Source organism: Triticum urartu, chromosome 3 (assembly GCF_003073215.2).
Source record: "Triticum urartu cultivar G1812 chromosome 3, Tu2.1, whole genome shotgun sequence".
NCBI lineage: Eukaryota > Viridiplantae > Streptophyta > Magnoliopsida > Poales > Poaceae > Triticum > Triticum urartu.
The window spans coordinates 54023201-54043139 of record NC_053024.1 but is presented as its reverse complement, the minus strand read 5'-3'; the positions used below and the strand labels follow the sequence as shown (position 1 = coordinate 54043139).

At 46.6% G+C, this 19939-nt stretch overlaps 1 protein-coding gene across 1 annotated transcript; it reads left to right on the top strand.

Annotated features, from left to right (window-relative positions):
* Window positions 1-12695: 12695 nt before the first annotated feature.
* LOC125542787 (RING finger and transmembrane domain-containing protein 2-like) lies at window positions 12696-16336 on the top strand. Its single transcript, XM_048705959.1, has 8 exons — window positions 12696-13396; window positions 13589-13665; window positions 14518-14686; window positions 15041-15129; window positions 15253-15417; window positions 15494-15571; window positions 15735-15838; window positions 15955-16336. The coding sequence occupies exons 1-8, from the start codon at window positions 12934-12936 to the stop codon at window positions 16058-16060; spliced, it is 1251 nt and encodes a 416-aa protein (XP_048561916.1). The 5' UTR covers window positions 12696-12933; the 3' UTR covers window positions 16061-16336.
* The last annotated feature ends 3603 nt before the right edge of the window (window positions 16337-19939 follow it).

Below are 19939 nucleotides of genomic sequence, written 5' to 3'. Positions count from 1 at the left end.
GATTGTGCATGTGTTATCACATATATGATGCGTATAGTACCAAAAAATTACACGAAAGCTGTCGGGGTATGTTATTAAACAACTCCCTTGCCAATGTTATCAGGACCGAGGCACATAAGTTATCAGGTCTGAGATGTGGGAATTACCATGCTATTCACACAAAAGTTACCGAGGAGATATTTCATCAACCCCTCCCCCCATGCCAAAGTTGTCAGGACTGATGTACACAAGTTAGTAGGTCTGTGATATGTGAGTTAACCATGCTATTCACATAAAAGTTACCAGGGGGTATTTCATCAACCCCCCCCCCTCCCACACACACACACCCATGCCAAAGTTATCAGGACCGGGATACATAAATTATCAGGTGTGCGACGTGTGAGTTATCATGCTATTCACACAAAAGTTAACGGTGGTATATTTCATCAACCACCCTAGCACTCCCCCTCCCCCTGGCCCCCACCGGCGGCAAAGTTACCAGGACCGGGGTACATAAGTTATCAGGTTTGCGATGAGTGAGTTACCGTGCTATTAACATTAACGTTGTCATGGGTACATTTTATCACCCCCTCACCAAAGTTATCAGCACCGAGGCACATAAGTTATCGCCGCCCTTTGCCTTGGGAGGTGCCGCCCCCACTTGGTGTTCAGTGAAATGCCGGGACGAACTTCTCACCAGCTGGAGCAGCACCGTTGGGTTTAATGGCTCTGTCCGGACGCGTACGTCGGTCCGGTCTCCATTTTAGTGACCCAAATATACAAAACGCAAACAAAAAGAACAAGATTTGTGTTTCCTGGTTGGAGTTGCCATGTACAAAAACATGTTATTCCATTTTATTGGTTTCAAAGACCAAAACACATAGTAATTAGCCTTATTAAAATGGCCCTGATTATCCATCTGCACATAGAGAAAAATGACTTACTTGTGCATGGGCTCATGGAGCCGCATACGACATGCATGCATGCCCACATAAAAAAGGCCAGCTCATGCAGTACCATGCAAACATGCATGTATGGTGTATCTCTGAAAAAGGTCATGTCATCTCATCCATCTCTCACGTCTCCCTCTCTCTCTCACTCTACAACCAGGCAGTCTGTCACATGGGGAGGGAGACAACACTTGCATTCACATGGAGAGAGGGGTGGGGGACCAATGGCCAACATGCAGGAGGTAGAAAGGTCACATAGTTAATTTTCATTTAAAGGACATCAATTGAGGTTTGGTGAGTTGGTTGTTCGCTTCAAACAAATCCCAGCCGGGCTGGGTTCGATCCCCACTGGTGCGTCTTTTTAGCCCACAAGGAAAAAAAAGGAAAGGGAGCGAAGCAGGCGGGCGGGAGCGATCGTACGCGCCAGTTGCAAACCATCAGTCGACTGGTGGTTAGATTTACCGTAGAGAGATTAGTACTCACTCCTATGAATGCGCATACACTCACCCCTATGAACCATCTCAGATATAGAAAATAATAAGTGAATGACGACGGACGGATCAAAAATGAACGAAAATACAAATATAGATATAGATTTTGCGGGTAACCTTTGCTTTCCGTTATGACACACGTGCATAGATATCCACTCTGCTTTCCGATCACACGCTATCTAGCCTAGCTGGAAACGACGTTGATCCATGATATGTACATAAGCCCGAGAGTCGCACGGCGTCACCATCCAACACTCACTCCATCACGCACCCCATACGTGCGTGAGTTGTTGGTTGCACTCTCTTGCCAAAGCCACATGAAAACAAAGCGTTCATCTATTCTATCCTGCTATGTAGTACCAACCGTCTACCTCGCTGATGTTGGCACGTTCTTGTTGGTCCCCTCGATGTTGGTTGGAAGGTGGAGGAGGATATATACAAGATCTATCACTGTAAAGCATTATATCCGTCCCAAATTATTTGTTTTAGATTTGTATAAATACGGGTATATCTAACACTAAACTGTGTCTACGTATATTCGGGTGTATCTAACACTAAACTGTGTCTACATATATTCATATCTAGACAAATTTACTTTTTTTTAGCGTCAGTACAGACACAAGCGCTCATATACATGCGCATACACTCACCCCTATGAATGCACACACGCACACCCTACCCCTATGAACACCTCCGAGAGACTGAGCCAACATATCATCTTGAGATTTACAAAGTCATCGTAGGCGCCTCGTCATCGACGGGAACGTCTCCTCCCACTGAAAGCGCATCGCTGGAAATCCTGAAATAAATCCAGGAATAATGCGAGCACCAGGATTTGAACCCTGGTGGGTTGGGGATACCACTGTCCACCTAACCAACTCAACCGCAGGTTGATTCGCCTAGACAAATCTACTTGGAACCAAAGTGAAACGAGATGATATATAATACACATACGTCAACGCGCTATAAAATGAGTCTGATCTCTGCAACAAACACGACATCAAGTGGACGATGGGGTACATATATGGGAGCTGGATCCTCTGACGTACGTCCCACTGACGTTGCCCCACTGACGTGTGGGCCCGGGGCCACATGCCAGTGGACGCCACGGCACGTCAGGGGATCCGCTTCCACATATATGGCGCACACAATGCACAACCATCACTATCAACATCGTGGCAAACATGTTTCCAGCTTCTTTTTCCTGTACATAGTTGCGGCCTTTTCTGATTGGAAACACTACTGTATGACAGGGTATCTTCAACGTCGACCCGTAAACCTTCCACAACTGTCCAGACTATGTTGTCCGGATCACAGAAGCCATCCAACATGGTCCTGTATTGGTTCGCTGAACGGTCCGGACCTAATTTCTTACACAAACCGAAGACAAATGTAGGGAATATTTGCGGAAGTCTAGACACACAAAATGTCGCTCTCCGGCCCCTTGCCCATCCAAAAAGAAGGCGGAGCCCGCGCTTTTGTAGCATTCCGCATTGTTTCCGCACCAACCCCTCCCCTCCCCCCCCACTCTCTTCTTTCACTCCCCACCGCTCTCCGCCCAATTCCCACTCTTTTCTCCCACCCTCTTCTTCCCTCCACCGCTGATGCATGGAACCGTCAGAGAACCTATCGAAGATGGAGCCAGCGAAGGTGCCGAAGGATCCGAGCACCACGCTCGCCCGAAAGATCAGCTCGGAGACACGGCAAAATTGTCGTGCCAAAGCAAAGGCCGCAAAGGAGGAGAAGCTGAAGAAGCAGCTGGCCGCCGGTGGGCCCGGTGGTGGCGATGGGCGTGGAGGGTGTGGCACACGAGGCGATCAACAAGGCCGTGGTAGACATCACCAAACGGGCGCGCCCACAGTGTAGATGGCGTCGTGGCCGAAGCCTTACAAGCCTCCATACTACTACACCGCCAAGCAGCTCGGAACCCCCGCTGGTACGGTTCCTTACATCATCGACGTTAACGTGACACCGCTCTTCTTCAAGTATTCTTCGTCGTAGCTCGTCCGGACGAGGAGAAGATGGGTGCCTGCACGCTGTTTGTTGCAATGCCGAGAGAAAAAAGATGAGTTGGTGGTGGCGGAGGCGGACGCGGACGCAGAGACTGCCTACGCAGCGGCAATGACACCTCCTTGATCGAGGAGCAGCTTGCTGGGATGGTCGGTCCGGCAGGGCAGAAATGCATGGCATGTCGGACTAATGCATTTTTGCCTCTTTTGGTTGTGATCGGGGATGCGATCCGGAACGGGTGTGATCCGACGCGATGTGTGGATCAGCGTACATTTGAATTTAAATTTACTGGCGGACATATACATGCTACGGTTGGATGGTGTCCTCCCGCATCCGTGTCCGCGGACTGGTCCCGCCTATCCGCGAATGGATGCTGGAAAAAATTTGTTGGTTGCCATTCGAGATGCCCTAAGCCCAATGATTGACAATGACATCTTATCTCCATCCAGTTCTTTCTTTAAGGTTTTTGTTATAATGTTATCCATATCCATATGCATGTTTCCCATCTGATAAAGCACATTCTGACCTTCCATGAGCTAGTGTGCCCTATAGTTGCTTCTTGCTCGCCATTTATCATCTCGGTGTTGATCTTGTCCATCTTGTATGCGTCAGTGTGCATATTGATGCGGCGGTTGTACCTTGGCACCGCAGAGTTGTCGTCGTCACCGTTCGAGGGCTCCTCGACTTCCAGATTTCATAAAGGGAGCTCACTCGCGACCTGCTCGCCGTCTCGAAGGCCTCCATGGGAAGAACCGCAACAACCATGCTCCTCAATAGCCAAAGCACTGATTGCAGCAGCGGCGCAGAAGAGGACATCGGGGCGCCACTGCCACGGCCTCGGTGGGTGGCGTTGGAAGGGGAACAAGAGCTTGACGCCAGGGCTGGGAGGACGAGAAGGAGGTGAAGCATGGAGCATTGGGGGGGAGAAGATGTTCTTTATGGCCATGTACGACAGTGCTGGACTCGACATAACCCTCCGCATGGGAGAGAGAGCGTGTCAAACAAAATATGTGAAACCATCATCTGAATCATTGCACCACCAATCGACTGATAAATTCGCAAGGCAAATGCAACCCATGTACATAGCAATATCCCCAACTAACGCACGTATCAATTCCTGATTAGTTAGTTTAAGGCTGAATTTAAAAAGAAACCTCAACGGGAAATAGAAAAGTTAGTACATGAAGCTAGCCCGGCAGATTTTTTTAGGGGTAGCTAGCCCAGCAGATATTTAGTTTGTTTTATGTATGTATGAATGAGAACCTATTGGTTTGGGTTGGTTTGAACTGTCAAGGAGGCTGGGTTGGGCTGGGTTCTGAAAGGCCATCGGCAGGCCCAGGTAGGCTTGAGAGAAGTAACCCTCATGTCTAATTGGCCGAGAGCTCCTAGTTGACGCTCGTGTGCATCAACTTTTTTTTAGAAAACTTCATGTGCAGCAACTAGGAGTGGCTTCGCCGAAGCCTACACGAATGGGTCGGCCCACTTTGCCCATGAAGAGGTTTGTAATTAATTTTTTTTCTTTTTTGAGTTTTTAGTTGTCTTTTCACACAAAAAAACAACTGCTGTTTTTAGAAGCTAGAAAATTTTATAACATATGAAGAAATAGAAAAAATATATTCAAAAACTGTTAAATTTGTGTTCTATAAAAAGTTCACCATATATATAAAAATTGTTTGGTGTGTATTAAAAAATGTTCAATGTATATACAAAAAAATTTCAACGTATATAAAAAATATCTAAGCGTGTATTTTGAAAAAACATGTTCACCATATGCTAAAAAAAGATTCGGTGTGCATTCAAAAATAGTTCACCATATGCTAAAAAAAGTGCAGTGTGCATTTGAAAAAATTTCATCATATACTACAAACCTATAAAAAGGGAAAAAGAAAATGTAGAAAAGAATAAGAAAACCCAAGATCTGAAAAAAGAAAAAGGGAAATAAAAAAACGAAGGGAAAAAACAAAACAGAAGAAGCTCGTCAATTGGGCCGGCCCATCTGGAGGTTCCTTCAGCGAAGAAGCCTGCACTACATGACGCACACGGGCGTCATACAGGATTGGCCTGATTGGCCCCCTCCCTGGTGCACTCCCCGCGCGCCACAAGCAAATCAAACGCCGCGAGTCTCTCCGCCCGCCGCAGCGTCGGCGCGCATGCTGGCCCAGAGCTCGCGTTTCCCCGGCGGAGCGGTCGCCGCGTGTGCGCGTACGTGGTGGGCGTCTCCCCCACATAGCAGCAGTACGCCTTGTCGGAGGTACTCCCTCCATTTTTATTTACTTTGCATATTAGAATTGACTGAAATCAAACTTCGTAAAGTTTGACCAAATTTATAAAAAATAATATAAACATTTATCATAATAAATCTATACGACGTGAAAGTACATTTAATAATAAATTTAATGTTGTTGATTTGTTATTGTATATCTTAATATTTTTATATATAAACTTGGTCAAAGTTTGTAAAGCTTGACTTTGACCAAAGCTAATATGCGAACTAAATAAAAACGGAGGGAATATTACGAACGCGGCCGTGCCTCGATCCATCCGTGATCCGTCGGTCGATCGGGGGTGTTGATTGCGGGCGCCAGTTCGGTTGGGCATTCAATCCGGCCGTAGCTGCATCTGCAGCTGCAGGAGATCAACCAAATCTCGCGGCTGTGGCCGCTCAGTGGGGCTGCCGCACCAGCGACAGCGAGGAAGCAAGCACGTACGCGCGCGCTAGGTCGACGCCCGCACCGACGGCGACAGCCAGCGACATGGCTCCGCCTCCGCGGCAGCTTCTACGTAGGTCTCTTCCTTCCCGCAGGATCGTCTTCAATGCCATCCCTCCGTCTCTCTTTCATTTTTGTTTGCGAGTCGACACACGTGCATAGCTAGCCAGTGTACTGGAGTAGTACTTTCTATTCACACGCTAGCTTAGCTGGAAACGACGTTGAGAGAGTGAGAGCCATCGTGAGCTGAGCACTCTTTTGCCTCAACAACATGAAGCCGAACATTCATCTACCCTGCTACGTACCAACCCTCTCTGCTCTCTGCCCCCGCGCTGATATGTTGGCATGGTGTTGTTGCCTTGTGGGTCACCTCGATTTTCGTTGGAAAAAATGGCAGATGCAAGACCGATCACTGCTAAAACTTACTCCTCGTACAAAGGCTGGCTCAATCAATTCGGATGGGAGGGAGTAGTAGTTAGTAACTTAGAGCATCTCCGGCCGTTGGCCTCTTAGGAGGCAAAAAAATCGCCATCCGGGGGCGAGCCGGCGATCGAATCGGCTCTGGAGACGGTTGGCCATCCAGTCGTCGCCCCCAGGCGCCGATATCGGCCTAGTTTTCAGCACACTTTCGGCGAAAAGTGGCCCGGTATCGGCGAGAATTGGCCCATATTCGACGTAGTTCGGCGTTGAATTCTAACATAAATAATTTTTTTATCACATAGTTCATCACAGAAAATCAAATAGTGCAACAACAAATAGTTTAATACAAATTATATAGTTCGACAAATAAAAACTCATATTTCATCACACGTCGAGGCCGGCGTCGCCCTTGATCCTTCATAGGTACTTCACCAGATCCTGTTGCAGTTGACTGGGACGTTTTTTCGACGCAGGCGCCGAAAAAGTCGCCTGGGAGGCCTGTTGGGGGCGCGGCTGGAGATGCTCTTATGCAAGAGTCACGGTCGGAGCGTGTACGTTTGATTCTTCCATGTGTAGGAGTATATTATTATAATTTTGAACACGGTACAAACATAGATGCTCATATATAGATGCATACACTCAATCATATGAACGCACGCACGCACAACTGTCCTTGTGAGCATCTTCAACAAACTGAGTCGGCACATCATTTTGTGATTGATGAAATCGTCATAGACGTTTTCGTAGTTGACATAAACGTCTCCTCACATTGAACGCACATCGTTGAAAGGCCTAAAATAAATTCAGAAAAATGCAAGCATAAATGTGACTGAACTCTGGTGCGCTAAGTGTACCACTGTTTTTCTAATCATCTAACCATAGATTAGTTCGCGGATCCTATATTATTCTTAACCACTAATGGCAAGCAAGCACGGCTTGTGTCTGAAGTCACATTTGCGCATACATGCATCGTTCCATCGACACAATTTTCCGATAGCAAGCGCTTCGTTAATGCATAGCCACGCTATAAAATGCATCTCATCTCTGCAACAGCATGACATCGACATCAAAATGCACAATGAGACATCGGATGCTACATCCACATCGTGGCAACATTATTTTGGTCTTCATTTCTTGTATACGGCCGTAGCCCCTCTCTCTCTCTTTTTAGAAATGACCAGCACATACTCCCTCCAATCCTTTATATAAGGTATATTATTTTCAGCACAGTGACTAAGACACAAAATTATAGACAATTTAAGATAAAATTACCCTTGTCTAAATCGTTGATTAGCAGCAAGTAAATCATTCAGGCTAGGAAAGAAAGAGATGCATGCAATCGGAAGAGATAATTTCTATTTTTCTTTTTCTGGAGGGACAATAACAAAATTAAGAGGAATCAGAACACAGATACACCTTACATTATGAAATTTTATGAAAAAATAGACCTAATATAATGGCGGAGGGAGTATAATTGTGACATAGGAGTAGGGTCTAGCCCAATGATTGACGACGACATCTTATCTCTTTTCAGTTCTTTCTTTAGTGTTAGTGATGTTATCCATATCTATCTTGTTTCCTATTTCATCACACACGTTCTGCCCATGAGCATGGCCTTGGCTCGCCCAACAATTATTTCTTATTTCTTTTATCGACCGACAGATTCATGAGAATTATTGTGCTGCTTCCCAAAATGTGCTTGATGGTACGGCGCGGGAGACAAAATGAGGAGTACTAAACTGGATTAGTCTGAGATAGACAGCGTACTCTACTAAATAATCAGGTTGTTAACAAGTGTTTCCGGCATGGCGTGTCGGCCTTGGTATGTTTCATTGTTTGTTTATAAAGGTGCACTGGCTGAGTCACTCCCTCCGTTGGTTGGACATGCGAGCTACACTACTGCTCAGGAGTGCTTATCTTCGTCTGGTCTGACCATAGCTGCTACAGTATTCACGACTCTTAAAGGGTTAAGGCACTAGGATACGCTATCCTGTCGGTGTCACGTATGGAATCTCTCTCTTATTTTTTCTTCTGTGATAAATAACTAAGACTAGTTCTTACTTTTCTTGGAATATCAAAGCAACCAAAGCAATAATAATTTTTGCGCTCAATGTTTGCAATGGTCGGTACAGGCAAGAAAAGTCTGCAAAGATGGGGAACGACGCCATGGAGCCTCTGGGTCTTTTTTTTTTGAAACGAGGCAAAGAAAATTGACATTTTCATTAATTAAGAAGGAGAGAATTGGCCGGTTAATTAGAGGGGAACCGGGCGAAATCCTAAATTACAAACCCCACGCGGGCGACGCGCGGATGGCCTGGCCGCAGACAAGATCACAGCACAACCAACGACACAAAACGTCAAGAGGGAGCACCGAGCAACAAAACAACGCCAAACAGTCGACCGCGGCGTCGAGGACATGGCAGCTCCGATTTTGCTGGCGAGCTTCGCAGGAGAAAGTTGCAAGCCTCACACCGACCTAGTCCAACGCAACATCCGGAGAGCACCGCCCGCTGAAGACCGCCCTCATGGAGTCATCGTTGCCGTAGTGGCCCCGCCGCCCACAGCTCTGGCTTCTCTATCACAGCCAGAAACCAGCAGTGATAGAGAAGCCAGAGCTTCGGGCGGCGGGGCCACTGCGAGTCGCGGTGTCGCATCCTTCTCCTTCGAGGCATCATCTTGGGGAGCCAACATGATGCATCTTGCATGGAGCTTTTCATACTCCGGGCTGGTGGACGTTGAGGAGGCGGCTACTGGTGATTACTATTGTGCACCGAGGCGGAGATCTTGGGAACAGTGTGAGTGAAAACTCTACGAGGCAGGGCTTCGGCTCAGCATTGCTCGGGTGGCAATCTTGTCCCTTTAGGGAGGTGGGAGTGTCGGCTCGCTCGACACGTCCCAGAGGAGCAGTCTAACTTCATGTCGGTCCTGCAGCCCTAGATGTGCTTGTGTGACGGTCGTGATCTACGGGTGCTTTCCTTGTGCAACTTGGGATATAGGCATGCTAGGTTTTTGGCGCTGCAGCAAAAGGGCGAGTGGTGGCAATGTCGGTGTCGACAGACCACGCTGGGCACAATAGAGTAGATGTATGTCAAGGTGAGGGCCTCATGGTTTTTGGCAACATTGATTGGATGCATTGATCTCATATCATGCGAGCAATGAGGTCGGCATCGGTGTTGGTCGGTGTTTGCGGGCATTGCAATCTTCACATATGTGATAGACTGATAGAGCCACGATTGTTGTTTTCTCGGCTATTGTCTCCGATGCTGGTGGTGGCCGACCTGTTTAGTGAAGCAGGCCCTATGGTGATTTGTGTTTCTGCGGTTGGCGTTTCTTGTTGTATACGTTGCATTGTCGAATGGTTTTCCATTATTAACTGCTCGACAATCAAAAGCTTTGCCTCAAGTCAAAAGAAACTCACACAGCGGACGAATCCTTCTAGCAGCGACACCGACAAATTTATGCAATTCATTAGATACTAATACAAAGTCGAACCAGACACATGATGATTAATTAATTAAACCAACTCACAACCAACCAAGGAAGGACGCGAAAGCAGATGGCGTATCTCCATCCGGTGGCAACTACATCACCAAGGAAAGTAGTAGTATCGGTGATACCAACCTTTAAATGCTCCCATGATCCCAACTTTCAAAATGTAAACTTAGGCATTTCAAAAAAAATCAATTTTTTTGTAAGCATTCACAAGACATGAGTTTACAACCTCTAAACATTTCAGATCTAAATTCAAAGCAAAAGAAAAACGACACTATTCACCTATGGATTTGTTGTTTTTTCTGTTTCACGATGTTTCTTTTGAATTTGTGTCTAGATTCTTTTAGGGGTTGTGGAAATAGGCCGGGTGAACATTCACATTTTTATTTTTTGAAATGTGTGAAACATTTACATTGATCTTTCTTGAAATGAGAGCATGCGAGCATTGAAAGAGTTGGTACCCGCCCCTCTTTTGCTTTTCGTTACGACACACGTGCATTATAGCAAGCCAATGTACCTTCTAATAAATCACACGCTAGCTAGCTTAGGTGGAAACCGCACTCACTCAATCACGTACGTGCACCGTACACGAGTGTGTGAGCACCGTGAGCTGAGCCTTCTCCTTTGCACTCTCTTCACATAAACAACATGAAACCCAACAGCCATCTACCTTGTCCCTGCCAGGCACCAACCCTCTGCCCTCGCTGATGTTGGCATCTTGTTGTTGGTTCCCTCGATGTTGGTGGGAAAAAAAGGCAGATGCAAGGTCGATTGCCGCTAAGTACAACCAAAAGTGAGGCGAGATGATATATAAAACTAAAAGCCTACTTATGCAAGAGTCGTTGTGCCGAGAGTGTTGGTTTGATTCTGCTACCATATATTCTTAACCACTGATGGCAAGCAAGAACACTCCATCAACACTCTTTCGATAACGAGCAGACTGGTAAAGCATCAAAATGTACCCTTATCTTTGGGATTGCGTGATGCAATTCAAGAGTATGTCGATACATGGGATGCACACAACCAAGTCTCTATCGACACACCCTGTCAAAACTCAAAACATCATTTCCTTCTTCATTTTCCGCCTTTTTAGAAATGATCGAAAACACTATGACATAGGGCCTGCCTAATGATTGATGACGACCTCTCATCTCCTCTCTGTTCTTTCTTTAAGGTTACTTAATGATATCCATATCCATGTTTCCCATCTGATCAAGCACATTCTGACCTTTTTTTTAGAAACGCACATTCTGGCCATGAGCTTGGGATTGGCTGCGCCACGCAATCCTTCCATCCATCAAGGATTCCTGTGAATTATTGTACTGCTACTATATATATTCTCTCCATTCCGCAACGCTGTGCATATTTTGTCTTTCTTAAGTCAAAGATGTCTATGTTTGACCAAGTTTATAAAATAAACCATCGACATCTAAAATACTAAATAAATGAATTACAAAATACACTTCATGATGAATCTAATGATACTAATTTTGTATTGTTAATGTTGATATTTTTTCATTAAATTTGGCCAAACATAGACATGTCTAACATTAAAAAACAAAATATGCATTACATTTTAAAATGAGGGAGTATGTGAGACACAGTTACTAAACTGAATTAGTCTAAGAAAGATGGTGTACTAAATAATCATGTCGTTAAACAAGTGTTTCCGGCATGGCGTATGGGCCTTGGTTTGGTTATAGGTGGACTGGCCGGGTCACTCGCTCCGTTGGTTCGACATGGGAGCTAATACTACTGCTAGTTCTTCTTCTTAATTTTTTTTTAAGATCACTCAAATTTATTATAAAAATTTATCAAAAGTACGAAACATCGCAGATTACATCATGGTCCTTGAACCACCGAGTAGCTGCTGCCACCGGCAGAACGAGTTGCCGATGTGCCGCCGTTGTCACTCCCACCTGAGCCGGCCCAACCTTGTCGATGACACCCGGAATGTCCTTGTGCATTTGCTCTTAAGGACCACCGCCCCAGAGTCATGGTTGTCATCATCGAACCCGACATCAAATCTCCCCGCCGCCGCATATGCATGACGAGAAATCCTAACCTTGCCGCCCTGAGGAATCTATGCTGGAGCACCGTCTAGCCCGTCCCAACTAATGAACTTGACGAGGATTGGGACTCGAGAACCGGCTCGAAGAAGAAGCGTCGCCATTGCACTGCCCGTTGAAATATATTTCCCGCATCTCTCCATCGGTTCGGACTTTTGGATGAGTTGGCTGGAGCATGAATCCAATATTGCCCGTTCAAAATACATGTTTTTTGTGCTCAATGCCTAAGCTGGTCCAGCAGTACGGGCGAGAAAAGACTCGCAGAACCAACCCTTCTCTTCTTTTAGCTAAGAACCAGTCCTTCTAGTAGCGACGCCGACAGATTATGCAATTAATCAGGTCCTAATACAAAGTCTGAACCAGACACATGATGATGATTAATCAATTGAGCCAACCAAAGAGGCCGCACAGGAGCGACGCAGAGGCAGACGGCGTATCCCCATCCCGCCGCGGCCACGTCACCCTCGCCTCGCCCAAACATAACCCGCCCGCGCCCACGCCCGAACCCGAGCCCGAGGGAGGGAGAAGGATCGGAAAGGCGGGCAGGCGTGGCGTACGGGGCAGAGGAAATATCCCAAAACCAAAAGCCTCTCTCCAGGAACGAACTCCTCGCGCCGCGACCGCGACAACCGACCAACCCGACGCCGCCACGGCCACGGCGAGCCCCCTCCGCCGCCTCCGCCTCCGCCTCCGCCTCGCCGCCTGCCTCCGCGCGCCCCCGCCCTGCGACGCCGCCGCCGACCCGCCCGCGCTCCTCCGCCGCAGGCGCCCCTGGAAGCTGCCGTCGCGACCCGGCCCCGCGGCCGACGGCCCGATGATGGACGCGCCGCCACCACCGCGGACGACGACGCCGACCACCACGCCCCCGGCGTCGCCGCGGCCCCAGACGCAGCCGCAGGCCCAGGCCTCCGCGGCCGTGCCCTCCAGGCGCTACGGCGTGCATTTCTCCGCCTCCAGCTTCATCCAGGCGCCGCTCTCGGCGCTGCTCGAGTACTCGGGCGTCCTCCGCGCCGACCCCGGCCCGCACCACCCGCCCGCCGGGGGCGGCGAGGTGTCGATCCGGATCGTGGGGCCGGCGGCCACCGACGGGGCCGTCGTGCAGGAGGAGGGGGACGCCGCGGGAGGGGCGCAACCCTCCGCGCCGGCGGCCGCGGCCGGCGCCGACTCCTCCTCCTCATACCAGAGGTACGACATACAGCAGGTGGCCAGGTGGGTGGAGCAGATACTGCCATTCACGCTGCTGCTGCTCGTCGTCTTCATCAGACAGCACCTGCAAGGTCCTTCCCCCTGCCCCTCTGTTTATTTTAAATCCATGATCCACCAGTGCAAATTGATATGTTGTCGTCTGTGTATGACCGCATTCGTTTATCTTGTGAAAAATCGTGGGTGGGACTTATGGTTTCATTTGTTTATTTGTGAACGTTGGGATCACTGAGAAACCGTGGACTGATCTGGTTTGTTTCATGCAGGTTTCTTTGTCACCATCTGGATTGCTGCCGTGATGTTCAAGTCCAATGACATCCTGCGCAAGCAGACTGCTCTAAAGGTAGGTTTTGTGCCCGTTTTGCTGAAATTTTTGGCTCTGGTGTAGTTTACCCCAAGCTTAGTGTGTAAGAACTAAAGACTAAAGAGTATCGATTAATGAAATAAGTCCAACTCATTGTATGCAATCATGTTGCTTAGTGTTATAGTTTATATCTAATTAAAATGTTTCAGTTCAGCACATCTTTGAGCAAATATGATGGTGATATTTTTTTTTTGCGTGCTTACATGGTAACATTATTGTTGCGTTGAGTGCTTTATAGATTAACAGGGCAAAAGCCCCTGTTCCATTTTCATAGAAAACGAAATCACACCGTGCCATCCACCTTTGAGTTCAGGAAGTTAAAAACACACCAAAAGCTGGGCAGCCAACACTATGAAATCCATTGCAACCATCCATACTCCAGATTGTATCGAGCATTTTCATGAATTTTCTGTATTCACGCATTACCTTTACATGCCTTTGTATGCCATGTTCTTCTTTGCATGAATTGTGTTGTCCTGTTGACTGTAAGGTAAATTAATTGGATATCTTTGTTGGTTTATGCCCTTACCCTGCACCAAAGAAATTCCAAATGGAAATGATTACATGTGGTCCATTAGTTTGATCATTATTGCAGCAACTAATTGGTTCCTGGAATTGCGAGAGAGTTCTATTTGTATAGGTAGTTGTAGCTTGTAAGTATCTTTCATGCCCCTTCCTTTATCTTCATCTTCTGAAGTCACGAAAATCTATTAGCTATGTATGTTCCTTGTATGAGGATGCTTGCTGATGTTATCATTTGTGCATAAGTGTTTTAACTATGATCCTGTTACCATCTGGCTAACTTCGCTTCTTTTCTTCTGCTTGATGCAGGGGGAGAGAAAAATGTTAATTCTTGTTGGGATTACAATATTATTTGTCGTTCATGTATCTGGAGTGTACTGGTGTTACAAGAATGGTGATCTTATCAGACCTCTGGTCATGCTTCCTCCAAAAGATATACCACCATTTTGGCATGCAATATTTGTAATCCTAGTGAATGGTATGTTATTTTTACCTATGATGCTTGAACATATTTAATCGTTGCCACTTGTATTGCTTCTAAGTTCATTCTGTGGACGTCATACGGCCTGAAAACGTTTAATTGCTGGTACTAGGGTCCTTTTAAATGTTAATGGTGTTAACTGGCTCAAAAGTTCATCGGATTTGTTGAATGTGGATATGTAGAGATAAACTAGGTTGTTTTCTATTTATAAGTGGTGGTGCATCTCTATACTTCAAGTATATAAATCTATGTTCAGTGGATAACATAGATTAAATTAACCAAACTGTCTAGAACTGATACTTTCTTCATGAAGTTTGTAATCGTGTTCGATTTCTTCTAAAATTTGTTCAGATACAATGGTGCGCCAAACTGCTATGATTGTGAAGTGCATACTGCTAATGTACTACAGGAACACCAAGGGCCGTAGCTATCGTAGGCAGGTAACGCTTGTAATCCTAGATTTCTGTGATGTATCTTGGTATTTTTCCTTATAGCTCCAGGTGCAGTGCTATTGTTTTTCTGTATAATCAGGGAGCCATAACCAATTTTGCCTTTTTGTTCAGGGTCAAATGTTAACACTTGTGGAATACTTTCTACTTCTGTACCGTGCCTTATTGCCTGCTCCTGTATGGTATCGCTTTTTCCTGAACAAGGAGTATGGGAGCCTATTTTCCTCGCTAACCACTGGACTATATCTTACGTTCAAGTTGACATCTGTTGTGGAAAAGGTGATATACCTTCCTATGCAATTTTAGCAGTGATACTGAGCAGATGCCTTCTAACACTTACCTTTTTGCTTGGCAGATTCAATCATTTTTTACATCACTGAGAGCATTGTCCCATAAAGACTTTCATTATGGCTCATATGCAACGAGTGAGCAGGTAATTTTGTATGCTTTATTAGACACTAAGAAGCTGTTGGCTGTCACTTGTTACTGAATGTTTATAAGTAACGATGGCATGTGAAAATATGCATTGTGTAGTGGAACTTTTGGCATGCATCTTTCATGTAACTTGACTACCGATGCGGCGTGTGTGCACTCAGGTTGCTGCTGCTGGAGATATGTGTGCTATATGCCAAGAGAAGATGCACGTCCCCATTCTTTTGCGCTGTAAACATGTCTTCTGTGAAGATTGTGTCTCTGAATGGTAACGCGCAGACATTCCGTCCACTCCACTCTAGTTACAGTTTTGTTTCATGATCTCAACACTCTGAGTATCTCTTGGCGTTTCCTTTGTACTAACGTCTTTCTGGATGATGGCAGGTTTGAGAGGGAGCGCACCTGCCCACTGTGCAGGGCACTGGTGAAGCCAGCAGACCTCCGGTCATTCGGCGACGGTTCGACAAGCCTCTTTTTCCAGCTTTTCTAGGCCGCAAACAGCCAGCAGGGAACCTCGCTTGCTTTGCGCTGTGCAGATAAGAAAGCAGATGTTATAGGTGTGAGTGTGTGCGTTGTGTTTGTCCGTGTTTCGCGAGCAGAGCGGCCCGGTGAGGTGCTGAACGGATCCCAACGCCCCCTTCCCAGCTGAAGGTGGAGGGTGCATGAGTGTGTTTGTTCCCATGTGTGCATATTATCCCCTGTATAGGCTATAAGAAATCTTACCCTACTACGATTTACATAAATAGAAATGAGTATATATAGACCATTGCCCTGTTCAAGAATTCATCCGATTAACCAGTTAACTTGCGGATTAATCCCTACTCATAGGGTCACCGAGTAGCCGATAAACCGAAAAATCGTCCGATTAATGGATTAAATGGCCGATTAACTTGTCGATTAGCCGATTAATCCCCTACTCGCTAGCCAACCGAGCAGCTACCAGTTAACGATTTCCTCAACAATGGACCATTGTTATAGACTCTGAGATTGTGACAGGCTGACAGTTACGGCAGATTGGTGAACTCTCTGAACCCTGGTTGAGTTGAAGAGTTTGGATCAGCTCCAGAAGGTAAGACGTACTGGGAACTACTCTGCTTTGGGTGTGCCGTGTTTTTTCTGGCAGTGTAATTATGGCAGTAGCTGAAGCATGAAGTACCTGAGCCGCTGAGAAATAATCTCTGGTCCCTTCCTAGTTTATGTGAAGGCAGGTATGTTAATCCCTAACTAATCGACCAACATGAACACCAGTGACACATTCCTAGGCTTGTTGTTTCAATTTTCAGCAAAATGTGCAGATTTTCCCCATTATGTTACTTTAAAGCAATTGTCCAGCCCGAATGCTACTTGTGGGAGTTTTGACTTTGGGTTGTAAAATGCACTTTGCTTCGAAATTCCTGTGCTTCAAATAAACCAAGAGAAGCATGGCCGAGGCAGCACAAGCATCATCGTCACTTCTCCTCAAGGAAGCGACTCCGGCTTTGGCATTGACAACTATCAACAACGTCCTCACTGCAACAATGTTTTTCGAGGAACTGGCAGTTGAACTGCCTGAATATATTAAGCAGGAGAAAAACAAAACACAAGTCGCATTACAAAGGCTGGGACAAGGGTATCCCGCACCGAAAAAGAAGAAGAAGAAATGGGTCAATCTGGCTCAGGTTCAGGGGAGTTGTCAGCATCTGAGAGCCAACGGGCGGAGAGAATTGAGGATGGTGTCTTGCTTGATGAGATGCATGAGTGCCGTTTCCTGTAGGTTTTTGTGCTTAAACACACGTCGATTTCGTCCCTTCCAAACGTTCCAAGCGGTGTATGCAACAGTCTTTGGCCCTTCCTTCAAGACAGGAGGTCATATCATTCCGCCAATGTGCGATTGAAGTTGCATTCTGAGCATTCGTGGCGAGGATGGGCGGGTGAAGCCATAGGAGACCTGCCAAGTAGTCGGCCACACCCGCACTCGGTGCCGACAAGGCAGCTCCGAATCCATGGGCGAGCTACGAAGGGAATGTGCAAGGTTGGTACTGCAGGAGATAACCATGCGGGCGACCTGCCGCTTGTCATCGCCGTTGTTGGGATCCTGTCGGCGCAACTCCAACTTACTGTAAAGAACAAACCGCGGCAATACCATAGACACGTTGTAGAGGCAGCCATCGCAGACATGCCTCAACCTCGACATCGCTCATGCACATAGGCATTGCCACACAATTTGCAAACGATGACTACCACATGAACACCCACTAGCCAGCGGTTCCTACAACCAGGTCCTGCTCCAAGATGATGCCCTCGAGAGGGAACATGACATCGGTGTTGCCACCATCTGGTCCGGGTAGACCCAAACTTGGGTTTTTCACTGAAGCACCCCCTCAGGGTAGGGGAACCGAGAACTGTAAACTTGACACCGTAGGCGTCACCATCGTTGGCTCCGACTTCACCCGAAACATAACTTTCGTCGCTCGGAAAGACTAACTCACATCTAGATGAAAATTAACTATGTCACATCTAACCTCTCCACCACATGATCTAAAGGCTTTAAGATTCGTACTGCATTTTTTTTCTTGGCAATCCACTTTAGCGGCTGTTGTCCCTTTTTCTATATATATACTGTATATAAGTAGCGCCGCTGTTGTCTATGCACGGCTGTGGTTTGTTTGTGTGTGGGCTGCGTGTGTACGGCTCTACACTGTTGTCGGCCTGCTCCTGTTACACGGCGCCATTGTTGGCTTTTGTTGCCCATGTTGACCTGCTGTATGCTGCTCTTTGGCATCTGTACGTGGGATGCAGGCGTCTTTTTTTTTTTTTGCCCTTTCTTGTGTGTTTTAGGCTTGGTTTTTCTCTTTTGGTTTTTAGGCTGTGGTGTTCATTTTTCTCTTCTTTTTTCCTCTCTTTATATATATGCAATTTCCAAGATTCATATATTTTTAGCACGGCTCACGTGCTATTGTTGCGCATCTTTGTCCATCTGTTTTTTTTGGTCATTTCCGTGTTTATGTTTCTTTTTGTTTATTTTTTAGTGGGGTTGCTAAAACACATCTAGATGAAATTTAGTGATCTCACATCTAGATGTCCGGCCCTCCGGTATATTGTCTTTATTTTTCATGCTCGAGTGATCACCCGTGTCGTGATCGATCCATGCTGTGTTGCAGAGTCTGCTGGGCTGGGAGGTCTATAGCGGAGCGGGACCATTTTTGCCTTTCTTTTCTTTTTTGTTGGGCCGGTGCTGCCTTTGTTTATGTTGGGCTTTTTTAGAATACAACGGGTATAGCCGAGAGTATAATACATCGACATGGCAGCCTCCCTTGAGTCGTCGCTCCCCTCCCCTATTGTTCCATTTCTATTGTTTTGTTTTGAATCCGAAGGAGACAACCAGACCTAGCAAGTATGTGGCTCAGAGATGGCACGGAACGTTCTTTTTTTGTTTCCCCTATTAGTTTCATGCACTCTTTTTTCCATGGCAAACTTTTTGTATATTGCATATGCAAGTGTTTGCCTAGTTTTTTTCACAATTTTTCCCCAATTTTGTATGTAAACCCCTCGACTCCAGAATAGAGCTATTTGTAGTTTTTGTAGTTGTCTCATTTGCAATTAGTCATCTCGAAAATCAATTTTTTTTATAGTTGCCCCAGTTGCAAGTGACCCACCGACTCGCAACTAGGAGGGATGTATGTTTGCAGGAGGGGCCAGTTGCAAGTCAACCATCAACTCGCAACTAGGTAGGGCCCCAGTTGCAAGTTAACCATCGACTCGCAACTAGGGGGGCGCATGTTTGTATGGGGCAGTTGCAAGTCAACCAACGACTCGGAACTAGAATGCATCATACTTTTTGTAGTGGCCCAGTTGCATGTCAACCATCGACTCGTAACTAGGGGGGCGTATGTTTGTAGGGACCAAGTTGCAAGTCAACCATCGACTTGCAACTAGGACGCATCGTACTTTTTTCTAGTGGCCCGAGTTGCATGTCTATCATCAACTCACAACTAGAGGGGCGTATGTGCTGTAGGGGTCTAGTTACAAGTCAACCATCCACTCGTAACTAGGACATGCCCTACTTTTTTATAGTGGCCCCAGTTGCGACTCGCAACTAGGGGGGCGTCTGTCTGTAGGGGCCCAGTTGCAAGTCAACCATCGACTTGCAACTGGGACACGTTGTACTTTTTTGTAGTTACCCCAATTGCACGTCAACCATCGACTTGCAACTAGGGGCATACGTTTGTAGGGGCCTAGTTGCAAGTCAACCACCGACCCGCAACTAGGGGGGCCTATGTCTACAGGCACCCAGTTGCAAGTCAACCATCTACTCGCAACTAGGGTGGGTGTTTGTTTGTAGGGGGGGGGGCACTTGCAAGTCAACCATCGACTCGCAACTAGCACGCGT

Excerpts from the sequence above, each read along its gene's own strand:
- LOC125542787 (XM_048705959.1), top strand. The coding sequence starts at position 12,934 with ATGATGGACGCGCCGCCACCACCGCGGACGACGACGCCGACCACCACG. Across the intron at positions 13,666-14,517 it reads GCAAGCAGACTGCTCTAAAG|GGGGAGAGAAAAATGTTAAT; the intron begins GTAGGTTTTGTG and ends TGCTTGATGCAG. Across the intron at positions 14,687-15,040 it reads ATTTGTAATCCTAGTGAATG|ATACAATGGTGCGCCAAACT; the intron begins GTATGTTATTTT and ends AAATTTGTTCAG.